Source organism: Dama dama, chromosome 15 (assembly GCF_033118175.1).
Source record: "Dama dama isolate Ldn47 chromosome 15, ASM3311817v1, whole genome shotgun sequence".
NCBI lineage: Eukaryota > Metazoa > Chordata > Mammalia > Artiodactyla > Cervidae > Dama > Dama dama.
Genome location: NC_083695.1, coordinates 37921855 through 37934644, shown reverse-complemented (window position 1 = coordinate 37934644; position 12790 = coordinate 37921855). Strand labels below are relative to the sequence as shown.

Here is a 12790-nt window from a genome sequence, read left to right as displayed (position 1 = left end):
ATGATGTGACGGAGCCCAGCGGTCCTGTGAGGACTGGCCCTGGGAGTGATACAAGGGGAGGATGGCGAGGGTTTCTCTCCATCCCTCCATGCCTTGAGCTTGGGCTCTTCTAATATAACTACCATTCCAGCGCATCCTGCATGGCACATGTGAATTTGCTTCACGCTGATGGTTTGGTGACCTATGGTTGCATGACAAACTAGCCTGAAGCAGCAGCTTCAATCAATAACAATCGCCGATTCGGCTCACGGACCCGGGAGCTGACTGGACCCAGCCAGTGCTGACAGTCCTCCCTTGGGGTGTTCTGCAGCCAGATACTGGCTAGGCTGGGGTTATCTTGAAGTCTTCCTCACTCTTACGTCTGGCGCTCAGGCTGAAACACTCAGGCAGGCAGGACTGGAGACAGCTGGGGCTCCGGGGGCATCCCTCACTTTCTGTGTGGTCCCTCCCTGTGGTCTTTCCAGACTGTGGCTTCAGAGAGATGGACTTCTTCATGGTGGCTGAAGACCCCCAGATCTATAAGAAATATCCATGTTTCTCCATTTTATATAACTTGACCTTTTTCCTGACAGTAACCTTAATGCTCTTAAATATTTAGAGTTCCCACTCCTTCCTCCTATGAACTGCATGGCAACAAGTCTTCTGTTAACTTGACAATGACAATGAAGAGCATCCAGGCCAAATCACTTCCACTTTAATTCCTGGGTTTCCTCCTAGATCACAGAACTGATGGGGGGACATCTCCATTTGAAGGCAGACATACACACACACCCCTTTGTCATGTCAGGCCTCCCACAGTTTTCCCCTTCTTAACAACGCTCTGACATCCTTTGGAGGAAATCTTTCTCCCTCTATGTCTTCTGAGTTTATAAATCAATGTATCCAGGTGCCCGAGCCCTACAGCGTAAACCAGAAGTCCGCAAACTTTTTCCTAAAGGGACAGATAATATATTCTTTATGTTTTGTGGGCCAAGAGGCAAAATTGAGACTATGATATAGGTACTTATATATGTCTTGAATTATGGTAAAGCATCAAGGAAGCAAAGAAGACATCAGATTAAAGAGCTATTTAGGGGACTTCCCTGGTGGTCCAGTGGTTGGGAATCTGCCTGCCAGTGCAGAGGACATGAGTTCGAGCCCTGGTCAGGGAACAGGGATGCCACATGCCACGATTACTTGTGCACTGTGATTACCTGTGTGCCACGACTACTGAAGCTCGAGTGTCCTAGAGCCCATGCTCTGCAACAAGAGAAACTACCGAAATGAGAAGTCCTTCATGGCAACTAGAGAGCAGCCCCTACTCGCTGCACCTAGAGAAAGCCCACACTCAGCAACAAAGACAGTGCAGCCAAAATTTTTAGACACAGAGAGAGAGTTTTAGGAAGTCAAGTCATGAAAACCTGCTTGTTAAGATCATGAGAGGAATGGAAAATTGCAGACCAGGCCAAAGGGCACAAGAGCAACATCCAGAGAACTGAGACATGCTGCATTAGGTGGAGTTCTCCAGAAGCAGAGCCTGAGATCGAGATACGTGTGATACTGACTTATTGAGGGAGTGCTATTCAGAACAACCTGTAAGACTGGGAGGGTGGAGCAGGGAGAGGCTGGTGTTGGCCTGTCACAGAGCAAGGGCTTTGGAGCATAAACTATACTACATGACATCTTCTTTAAGGCAGAGGGCCAGCGTTTTAGACTCTGTACCAGCCATTGCTTGCGGGCTGCCCCTATGGGCTATAAGTTCCCAGATAAGACAGTTCTTGACACCTCTGGACCGTTCTCTAGAGAAAAGGGAGCTGTGACTGAGAGCCCACACTCACAGTAGCTTTGGGCTTTGGCCCTGCAGAGGGATGTGGGCAGAAAACAGCAGTGTTTCCTATAGTCCTTGCACTGCTCAGACCCACCTGCTTCTCACATTAAGCTGATCTTGTCTGCCTATTGACAGACCAGAGTCACCATTGGTTTGGGATGTAACCAAAGGATAGCATCCACCCTCACAGGGTGTCATCTCCAGTCTGATACCTCAGCTGCATCTTGATGAGGCCGTTCTACCATCTCTCAGGTTCGCAGCCTCTGTGTGGTGTAGAACCTAGGATCATGGAGCCATGGCCACACCATCTTTTCTGTAACTCAGACCTCTAGTCTGCAATGATCTTGTATGAGAACCCACATCAGTGAATTAGACACTCTGTAGGCTCTCAGATAGGGCTTTCCTGGTGGTTCAGACATTAAAGAATCTGCCTGCAATGCAGGAGACCTGGATTCGATCCCTGGATTGGGAAGATCCCCTAGAGAAGGGAATGGCAACCCACTCCAGTATTCTTGCCTGGAGAATCCAATGGACAGAGGAGCCTGGCAGGCTACAGTCCATGTGGTCACAAAGAGTCGGACACGGCTTAGCGACTAAGCACGCGTCCTCATATAAGGGTGCTGGCCTCAGGCTCTACAGGAAAGAGAGGCAACCCCTTATCCAGAAGATGTATCAGTTTGAGTCAAGTCAACCCCTCTCCCTGATAGAAGGGGTTCTATGTAGTAAACTTGCACCAAGTGGCTCGTTGATCTCCTTGTGGAATGTTATTGCATCAGGGGCTCAGCTTTGGTCTTCATGGCTGACAGGTTGGATTTTCAGCAGTGGCAGTAGCTAGATCAGCCCTGATGACAAGGAGCCTCTGCTGTTGGGCTCATACATAACTTGATCTCTATCTCCCTGACACTCTGTTCTCCATGACACTTGCTGCAAGCCCATATTATGCAAAACACTAGATGGAGATCAAGGGATGGGGACAGATTCTGGCTGATCAGCTGGCTGAGTCACCCTACCTCCTTGGTTGTTTGGTGGCTCTTCGGTACTGGACACTCCCTGGCATCTGATAAAATGTGCTCTGTGGATCCTCACATGTCCCCCCAGTCTCATAGGTCTAACCACATACCTCTTTACCAGTTCTCCCATCTCAGATAGGCCATTCTTGCTCTTCCCAGTCCATGATTACTCTTTCCAGTGCATGGCCAGGACACATCAGGAGCACTGAAGACCCAGAAGAGGGGATTATCATGCAATCCAAGACAAGCGAGTTTCAAAGCGGAAGCAGCAATTATCAAAGGTAGCCGTGAGGTCCAGTCTCCAGACCAGTGAGCTAAGCCATTTGCCCCTGCCTATGAGCACTTGTATATCTTTTCCTTAGTGACCTCTCTCCATGCAGAATAGACGACCAGGCGCACTGCCTGAACCTCTGCTCATTAGAAGAATGCTCTCTCACTGTAGTCTCTCGGCCCTTTAAGAGGGGCTACAGTGCAGGCTCTGCCCACATGGGATTTGCACCCACATATCAAGTGGCCTCATCTGTGAACCATGCTTAGGAATCTTCCTTGTCGCCAGCTGGTTATAAAGCACCCTCCAGGTAGCAATAAATAACTGCCAAGGGGGAAGCATTGGAGCACCATCCTCATTTTGTGTCTTGAGGGGTCTCACTTCTTCCCTATCAGGGACCTGACTTTGGTGTAGGAGAATGGCCTAGATGGCCTTTCTGAGGTTCTGCTGCTCTAACGATGAAGTCCTTGCCTCATCTCGCTCTGTCTGGCCCCCAGCTGCAGAGAATAATTTCAGTGCTTCTTGCCAACAGTTTCTGTGGACTCTTACACTTGGTTTTGAATGGCTGATGGAGAGATCTGAGACTATTCTTTCCTTTCTTCAATGAATCAGTGACACGTTGCAATAGCCACTCAATACCATAGTCTTAATAGTTACTCTTTCCACCTACCATTCAAATTCGAGAGACATTGCAACAGCTGGCACAACCCCCACACCCATGTGCCATCCCAGTGCGCCACAGGTGAAGACGATGGGAGTAGCAGATACACAGCTGCCACCAGCAGTGGGACCTCATTCACATCTAGTCAATGACCACCTCCAGCATCCTATTCCCAAAGGCTGCCTCCCAGGTCCCCTCCTGCACCCACTGTCTTAGTCTGGTTCCCTAGGAGCAGAGCCTGAGATGGGCCTTCAGATTCTCATGGTTAACTGAGGGAGTGTTCTCAGGAGAAACCTACAAAGGAGAGAGTGAGGGTGAAAAGAAGGAGAAAGAGCAGAAGAAATATCTGGCCTCATGTGAAGTCCAGCCCCGACTGGACCCACAGAGGATGCTGACCACACTGCAGTAAAGGCTGTCATTAGGTGGCTTTTAGTAATCAGTCTTTGAATGCGAATCCTTGGCAGGGGTGCACGTGTGTGTGGGGGTGGGGGGTGGGTGACCTTCCAGGCAAGGAGGTCCCTGTCTGCTGAGGACAACTGTCCTGTGAAGAGAGAATTGCTGGCAGCCAACACCCTCCGCACCCTTAGGGATGGGTGCCAGTCAGAGAAGGGGAGCTCGACAGACCTCTACTGCTCTTAGTGACCATGGAACCTGTGAAGACAATGATGACCGCAGGGTCGGGGACTTCGGGAGTACCAAAGACCCAGAAGAGGGGATTGTCATGGAATCCAAGGGAAAGGAGTTGCAAGGCAGAAGTGACAACTGTCAAAAGCAGCCGTGAGGTCCAGTCTCCAAAAGGGGAGCAGACTTGAGAAAACAAGGGGTCATAGGCGAGCTTGTGAGAGAAGTTTCAGAGAACGTCAGAGACGTTGGCTGCATGGTGTCAAGGATGACGAGCGATCAAGGGAAGACTGAGAAGTCTGCGTGAGAAGGAGCAGAGAAGCTGGACAGCCAAGGGTAGGCGTGAGACTGTTAGACCCAGAGCCTTAAGCTCCAGGCCTGGGGAAGGGAGTGGGGGATGGTCCGGGAAGGGGTTGAAGTCCTTCCCAGAAGGGATGGAGGTGACAGTTTCAGAGGCTGAGGAGGGACTGGTCCTGACTGGGGAAGGAACACCACATCCTCTGGGCCTGGGCGGAAAAAGATAAGTCTGGGGGAGGATGAACACAGGTTAGTGGGTGGGGGAAAGTTAGTGGGGGTCTATGTGAGAGTGGGGTAGCCTGCTAAGCAAGGTGGGCATGGTGTAGCAGGAAGCTGGAGCTGAAGAAGAGAGAAATTGGGGCATGTAGGAGTCCCTGCCCTGAGGTCTCAGGGAAGCAGATCCTAATTTTTCTCTGAAGTTACATGCGGGGCTGAATAACTTTCCCTGCCAGCACTCCATGGCCTTATGTGGAGGGACAGTCATTGAGTAGCGGGTGGGGGCTCTGCAGGGTGGGTTGGGAAGAATGGAAACCCAAGATGACCCATGGGCTGAAGGACATGCTGAAGATGTGTGAGGGGAGAGGAAGCAGAGGGTAGAGAGCGGTATAGCAGAGGGTAGAGAGCGGTATAGAACTATAGCGGTATAGTTCTAAGCTGCTCTGAGGGAGGCCCTTCCTGGGATTTTCCCATCGGCTTCTCTCACTCTAGCCCCACAGAAGGAAGTAGGCGGTCTCAGGAGGAGCTAGAGGGGTGGGGTGGGCGGGTCTCCATGCAGCCTTGCTAGGCGGTCACCTGACTATATTAAGCTGTATCCCTGGCTTCAGGCTCCAAAGCTAGAAAGGCAGGAAGGTTTGCTTTTTATCTTAAAGTTAGGGGAGCATACCGCCCTGCCTCTCCCTCCCCCCACCCCCCACCCACTTCCTGCCTTTAAGGCAATGGCATTTAAACTTTTTGTTTTTAACCACAACCCACAAGTAAGAATTAATTTTACAACATGATTCAGCAGTCACAGACACACAATTGCAACAGAAGTTTCATGATACAATCGGCACCCTCACTTTGTAAGGGTGCTGTTTGTGTTTTCTATTTCATTCTCATCTATTTCTTTAAAGAGTGCTTGTCACAACCCACCAAAATGATTTCTTGAGCCACTGACAGGGCCATGGGAAAGCTCTGCCCCAGGGCAGTGGGGAACTAGGGGCCCCTTTGGGAAGCTGTAGTTGATGATACTCATCCCTCTTCCAAGAGTGTAAGTTCTCAGAGAAAACGCCTCTTGCCAGCAGCAGGCAGTGGCCACAGGATTCCAGGTTTAATGTAAATTCTCCTCCTCCCCTCCCCTTCCATCTCCCTCCAAGAAAAGAAGCTGGCCACCATGGAGAAGGCCTGGGGGCAGGGGACTTCCTGGCCCCCAGTTCTCCACGGGCAGTTCTATGGCTGATGATAACCCTGCACACATCCTCCTGGCTCACTCTGGCACACACACACCTGTTCACATGCAGACCTGTGCTCTCTCCTGACACACATCCCCCCACACACACACTCCGGGGGATATACTTTGGGGTGCCTACCAGACCCCACTTCCTTCTTTGGACTCGCCCTCACACTGTCTCTGCGGAGGAAAAGCCACAACAGCCAAATTCTAGTCTGTCCTATTTTCTGAGGCCAGAGCTGAGGGAAGAGGGGAGCTCCTCTGATGCTGGGCTCTGAGAATCAGATTCACTTCCCCGAAGTTCAGGAGGAGAGACAGGAAGGGAAGTCAGTTGTGTGTCTGAGGCTGTAAGGACAGTTTAATAGAAGCAGGACCTGGGCAGCGGCTGTAGCAAAGAAGCCTATGTAAGTTGCAATCATGAGCAAGAGAAGACTCAAGGTCCCCCTTAAAGGTGACAGGGGTGAAGGTGCTGAGAAGTGGGGTGGCCAGAGAGAGGTGATCAGCGGGACAGCAGCTGTAACATGATGAGATTCCTGTTCCGAAGCCCAGAGAATCCACCAGGGGCTTGCTGCCAGAGCCCAGATAGCACTGCATAGCCTTTGAGTCACACTGGGTCTGCATCCCAGCAACCCGGACAGGGCCTGGCGCCATTCAGGGTCCCCTTCCTGCTGGCCAGGCCATCCCTCCACCAGAACCAGGGGCTGCTGGAGACCTGGAAGTGAGACCACTGGGCTATGCACATAAATCTGGGCAAGGTTCCAGGTTCTCTGCAGGGACCCCTGTGTCAGGGGCTCCTCCAACTTAACACCTGACTGCGTAGTTTTTGTTTGTTTTGTTTTGCAGGGTGATCGGGCAGGGGTGGCGGTTGATAAAGCAAAACCAGCAAACACCCAAACCACTCCTTAACATTCACAAAATCGCTAGTTCGCCAAACCTTCGTTTTTGTCCATTTATTTAGAAAAAAAAAAAAAATTAACATGGGCAAGTGAGATACCTCAGTGTTACAACAGAGTATAGAAATGTCTAGCAATAGTCAAATAATTTGATCTTTAAATACAAAATAACCACATGAACACCTAATATACAGGTTTCATCTGAATACATATTTATTAGATAAATATTAGAGGCTGTCACATCATCTAACTACATACAGTTTTGCAAGACTAGAAATCACAATTAGTTTTCTGACCAGTTTAAAGTATGAAATGATTGCATTGTACAGAGATGTACAAAGACGATGACGGTCGCTGTGGGGTTACTTCAGGCTGCACGGTGGGTGTGTGTTCATGTGTGTGTGTCAATCACCTGCGATCATGATATCAAAAATTATACAAAGTATGAATTTGGTTACAATTTTCTTCTGAAATCCCCGTTTCTTTTCATTATTTCCATAGCACCCTAAAAATACACAGGTGGCAGGACTAGTACACTGAAGCTAAATAGTACATGTAGGTAAAATAAAAACAAAAACGGAACAAAAAAATTCCTTTCCACACAGAGTCAGAGTATATTACATGATGAGACAGATGCGGAGAGACCTCACAGACGCTAACAGACAGGATCTAGTTTTTTTTCCACATTAAGATGGAGTTCCAAGCCTTTTTGTGTTGTTTTGTTCTGTAAAATAAAAACAATACACATTCCAAGGGAAATGAATGCGTCTGTTAACATGTCTCTATTTCTCATTTACATATGTACACATGTCCCTTGAGTGGCTGCTGCCCACGTCGCCCTGTCTGGCTGGGTGAGGCAGATGTGGAGCTCTCTGGGGGTTCAGGGCTTCCATTAGGGAGAAAGTATTAGTTCCTTAAAAAATAAAAATGGCTACAGGAACATGATCCATGGGTAAAGCTTCAAACCAAGAAGATGGGGTGATTGCTTGTACTTGGGCCTTCCCGCCTGCCTGCTGGCGCCCTGTCCATCCCATGGAGTGGAGGCAGCAACGTGCCCGTGGCCTGGGTGGATGCTTGTCGTGGATAAGTGGCTTGCTGAGGCATCGTTTTCGCTGAGGTTACGTATGGCTCCAAGTAGTCAACTGAAAGGGTCAGGGAAGCATCTCCCCAGAGTTCAGAACTGCCCTTGCTTGGGGAAGCCGTCGTCACCTGAATGTGTCACCAACTAGGGCTCGTTTCAGCCCCGGACGCCTTGATGCCCACCCCCCTGCCCCCACCCCACCAACCCGCCTCCAAAATCGCTCTGGAAGAGTATGTGACCAGAACGCAGGATGCAGGCACCGCAGGTCTGGAAAGCTCTTTGCTGAACTTGCTGGTGGAGGCTTGCTTGAGAGGGGACCCAGGAAATCCTCCTCAGGGTGCTGAGCCCACGGCTTACTCAAGAGACGGATGAGGGAGGTGCCCGGAGCCTGGGTTGTGGGCAGTAGATCGACCCTCTGTGCTAGAAAGCTGTGGGTAGGTTGGTGAGCAGAGTGGGGACACCCTGATAACAACCAGAACACACCCAGGCCTTTTTGAGACAGTCTTGCAAGGCAGGAAGCGGGAAATTCTAAGGCAGGCATCTATAGGTCTGTCTGGGGTGGGGCATCCCCAGATGGCCTGACACAGCTGGGGCTAAGGGTCACTGGTGGGAGACGGCCACATGCCACCTGGTGTCATGTGTCCCCACCAGCCAACTGGGGATGGCTCCCAACAGCGGGTAGCCTGGTCTTCGTCTAACTCACAGTACAGCCACCCATGCTTTTCGTCCCTTCATCTGTACAAATGGCCCTGGTTGCTTTTTTGTTTTTGTTGTTTTTTTTTTTAAAAAAAGGGACTCGGTCTTTGTCGTTGAGTCAAGGTATTTTAAAAACACCAGCAAAGGCTATAACCAGGTCATGAAAATGTTGAATATTATCAAAGACAATACTAAAATATTCACAAAGATATTTACAAAAGCAATTCTTAAAATAATTGATTTGCATACAGAACACCACGCTGTTTGAAAAAACCTCAACAACGGGACAAAGGAAAAGGGGTGGGGGAGGGACAATGGCAGCTTTCCTACAGAAAACTTTGTGCCGGGCCGTCTGGTTCGGTGACCGGAAGTCAACAGCTGCAGCCAACATTGCGGTCAAATCCAGAGGAGTGCTGGGTGTCCCCCGGCCAACAGAGAGGGAGACAGAGGCTGAGAACATAGACAGTGGACGGGGGAGCAAGTGAAGGCCCCGGGCAGCAGCAGGGGAGGGGCACGACAAATTTACAGAGGAGATCCAAGCGATCCAAGCGACCCAACTGCCCAGCATCACAGGCCACGCGGCTCGGGGAAGCACAGGGGAGCCTGGAACAAAACGGACGCACAGTAAGCTACCCGGGGCACTCTGAGCGAGCGGTTGGCTGGATGGAGCAAAGCACAGAGGGAAAACCAGAGGCTGCTTCTGCTGGGGTAGGAGTGTGGGGTGAGCTTGCAAGAGCAGGGGGACAGGAAGCGAGGGAGAGGCTGGCGGCCGAGAGCGGGGGCTAAGACAGCCACAGAAACACACCATGCGATGCTTGATCCTGGCACACGCGGCGCTGGACTGGGCTGCAGCCCGGGGCAGCCCGGAGCACAGACCAGACGGACAGAGGAGCCAGAAAGCGAGCGATGCCCGGGGGTCCTGCTGCTGAGCCCTTGCATCCCCTGCCTTTCCGCCACCCGCCTTGCCGTCCGGGCGGACACAGGGGCCCTGGGACACAGGGACGTGGGCGTCCCACGTAGCAGTCTCAGAGAGGTGGGGGAGGGGGAGCAGAGGACGGAAACAGAACACATGGGGAGAAATGGTTCGCTTGCTGTCCAAGTCCAACGTTCCTCTTCTCCAAGTGACTTCGTAGCTTTGTTGCGGTCGTTTAAAAACAAGGAGAGGCTTGGAGCAAAACTGTAAGTTGCTGATTCTACTGGACTCCAACTTTGACTGCCCCCCCCCCCCCCAACTAAGGGCACAATAATTTCAGCTGGGTTCTTTCTCTGTAGCCCTGTCCCCCCAAGGCTGGGCCCTGGCCTGAGTCAGTGGTTCCAGGGCCATCCTGGCTTTGAGAGGCCCTGACTCGCTTTTCCACCCATCCCCGAGCAAGAGGGTGAATGGCTCACCCTCTCCCAAACACAGAATCTTGTCTTTTTTCTCTGCTTTCTGAGACTGTTCATAGGGTATCCTGGCTTAGAGGTCTGGGGTCAAAGCGATAACCTTGGCCCCTGAGAGTTCTCTTGCCCAGAGGTTTGTGCTTTTCTGTGGGGGGTGGTGGTGGTGGTGGTGGGCAGGTCGTTCTCACTGCCGCCAGCTGCCGCTGCTCCTCCAGGGCTCGGGGCCGCTGGGGTCTGGGGGGCTCTCTCTCAGGTTCACAGTCACTTGGAGGTGGCTCTGGGCCAGGAAGCAGGGAAGCTGGGTTACAGTTTAGAAACTGGAAGAATCTGGGGGGCACTGGAGGGTCATCTGGAAGCCGCCATCAGCGTGCGCCCCCTCTCTGGGCTGCTGTCCCGTCTCGAGGGTCATCTTCAGGGCCTGCTCTGGGCGTGGGCTCCAGACCCGCACCGCCTTCACAGCGCACCCTCCTGCCCCTCGGCTCTGAAGGCCGCAGAAGGGGCGGTCCGAGGGCTCGGGCTCCCAGTGGGGAAGTGTGGGGGGCGGGCGGGGAAGGAGGCCGAGTGGGGAGGGGTGGCCCCGATGCAGGGGTGGGCTTCAGTTGTTCTCAAAGAGAGACAGGAGGTCATCGTTACTATTGCTCGGCAGGTCAGGGGGATCCAGGTACGAGAGGAGCTCATCAGGGTTTGTGAGTTCTGGAAGGAGCTGGAAGAGAAGTACAGAAGTCCAGTTGAGGTGTCGGCCGAGGGCTGGGCCAGCCCAGGGCGAGGAAGTCAGGGCATCCCCAGGCCTGTTCGCTTGCCCTCGCCCTGTCTCCTGGGGTCCTGGCCCAAACAGGGGAAACTAAGTGCTGGTGGTCCCCAGATACACCCAGGCCACCAGGCTGGTCCAGAGCACACCGTCTGGACAGTAGGGCCCGCAGTCCACCAGCTGGGAAGGCTTCTCAATGAAGAGTATTCCTTAGACTTGCCACAAGCAACTGGGGGTCCCTTGGGCCTCTCAGCAAAAACCAAGTGGATTTGCATGCAAGGCTGGGTGGTCTGTTTGGATCCCACCGCCCCACACCTCACCCAAGAACTCCTGGCTCCTTGCTGAGACCATGGCTGGCTGGCAGACCAACCCTACCCTCTCCTGTGAGGTCCTTGGAATCTTCTGATCTCATGGGGGACCCTCATCAATCTAAAAGCACCTGCCCTGGCCTGGTCTGGGGAGGACAGTCAGATAAGAACTCAAGATGGCCAAAAAGCAGAGTGAGCCCCATTCACTACAGAGACCAAGGGTGACTCCTGCTGGGGCTGGGGCGGGAGGGAAAGGAGTGATGGAGGAGAGGGTGGGCCTCCTGTCTGGGAATCTAGAGTCTAGGAATGAGGGGTGGGAGGGGCAAGTGCTGTGTCCCTCTCCCTGGCGTCCCTGCCCAGCTACCCAGCACCCATCACCCAGTGTCCCCCTGCCCCACCTTCCAGACCATTCAGTTCCCAACATTGGGGGCGGGGGGCAGTGATCCCTAAGTCTCAGCTGCCCACTTCCACCTCAGTCACCACCACCCCCAGTGTGACCCGAGGCCAACTCTCTGGCACCCCACACAGGGGCCTCTCACGGTGAGCGATGGAGTGAGCAGAAGCACAGGGCATGGACCACACACAGACTAGAAACTGCAGACAGACAGACAGACACCAGCGACACAGACAGACGGACCCTGTCCCTCCAGCCCCTCCCCGGCCTCGGGGCCAGAAAGTGTGGCAGACGCAGAGATGGCAAGCCGATGTGGGGGAAGGGGAAGGCGGGGACGGGTGGGGACCCTCTCGGGCTGCCTCCAGGACCAGCCCAGAGGGACTCTGTGGGGGCCTGGGCGAGGCGGGGCAGGGCCGGCCTGCGGGACTGTGGGTGGGGGGGGCGGGCAGGGCCAGCAGAGAGGGGGAGGGGACGAGGGACCCTCGGAGGGGGCTGGCCCACTGTGGGGTTCCCTGGTCCTGGAGCCAGGGGAGGCAGGTTGGTGGGGCCCACCCTCCGGCCGCCCACCCCTCCTCACAGCTATACCTCCTCCACCCCGGGCCTCGGGCCCTCAACACCCGCCCCTGCTCTCGGACAGGTCCCGGCGCCAGGCCTAGCCCCAGGCCAAGGCACGTGGTGACCCCAACTTACATCCAGCGAAGGCTCCGGCATGTCAGATGCTCCCTGCGCTCCGGCCTGACCCTCTAAGGCTGAGGAGGGGTTAAAGGTCAGGTCGCTGTGTGGATGGTTGCCGGGAGCGGCCTGTGGCGGTTGCCGGGGAGGCTGGGAAGGAGGAGGAGGAGCCCCACTGTGATGTAATGGAGGCCCTGACTGGCTGCTGGGGTGTGGGACGTGCAAACCTTGTTGTATGGAGGGATGGGGCTGGTCAGAACTGCCAGCGTGTGGCATCTGTGGAGGAGGAGAGAGCAGGAAAAAGAGAGGTGAGGTGACGAGGTACAGCGACGAGACGCCTGGAGAAATGAAAACCAAACCAAACCAGGAAAATAACAAACCCCCAAAACAAAGCCACCCCTCTACAAAGCTGAATGCTTTTTTTTTTTCTCTCTCTGCAGAGAAACAAACAAACAAAAATCCTCCCCCTGAAACCACCCGTCAGGGAGGCTGAGGCCACGTGGGGCTGGGAGGGAGGCGGCCAAG

General features: G+C 53.3%; 1 protein-coding gene across 5 annotated transcripts in view; it reads right to left on the bottom strand.

Moving 5' to 3' along the window:
• Positions 1-7028: 7028 nt before the first annotated feature.
• The window catches only part of ZMIZ1 (zinc finger MIZ-type containing 1), a 191507-nt gene continuing 185745 nt past the window's right edge, over positions 7029-12790 (bottom strand). For 4 of the 5 annotated variants that reach the window (XM_061161918.1, XM_061161917.1, XM_061161919.1 and 1 more), the window contains 2 exons: positions 12284-12541; positions 7029-10846 (listed from right to left, as the gene is read on the bottom strand). In XM_061161918.1, coding sequence (XP_061017901.1) covers positions 10739-10846; positions 12284-12541 — 366 coding nt within the window. In that variant the 3' untranslated portion in view covers positions 7029-10738. The remainder of the gene's footprint in view (positions 10847-12283; positions 12542-12790) is intronic. The other variant, XM_061161920.1, reaches the window with a different exon arrangement.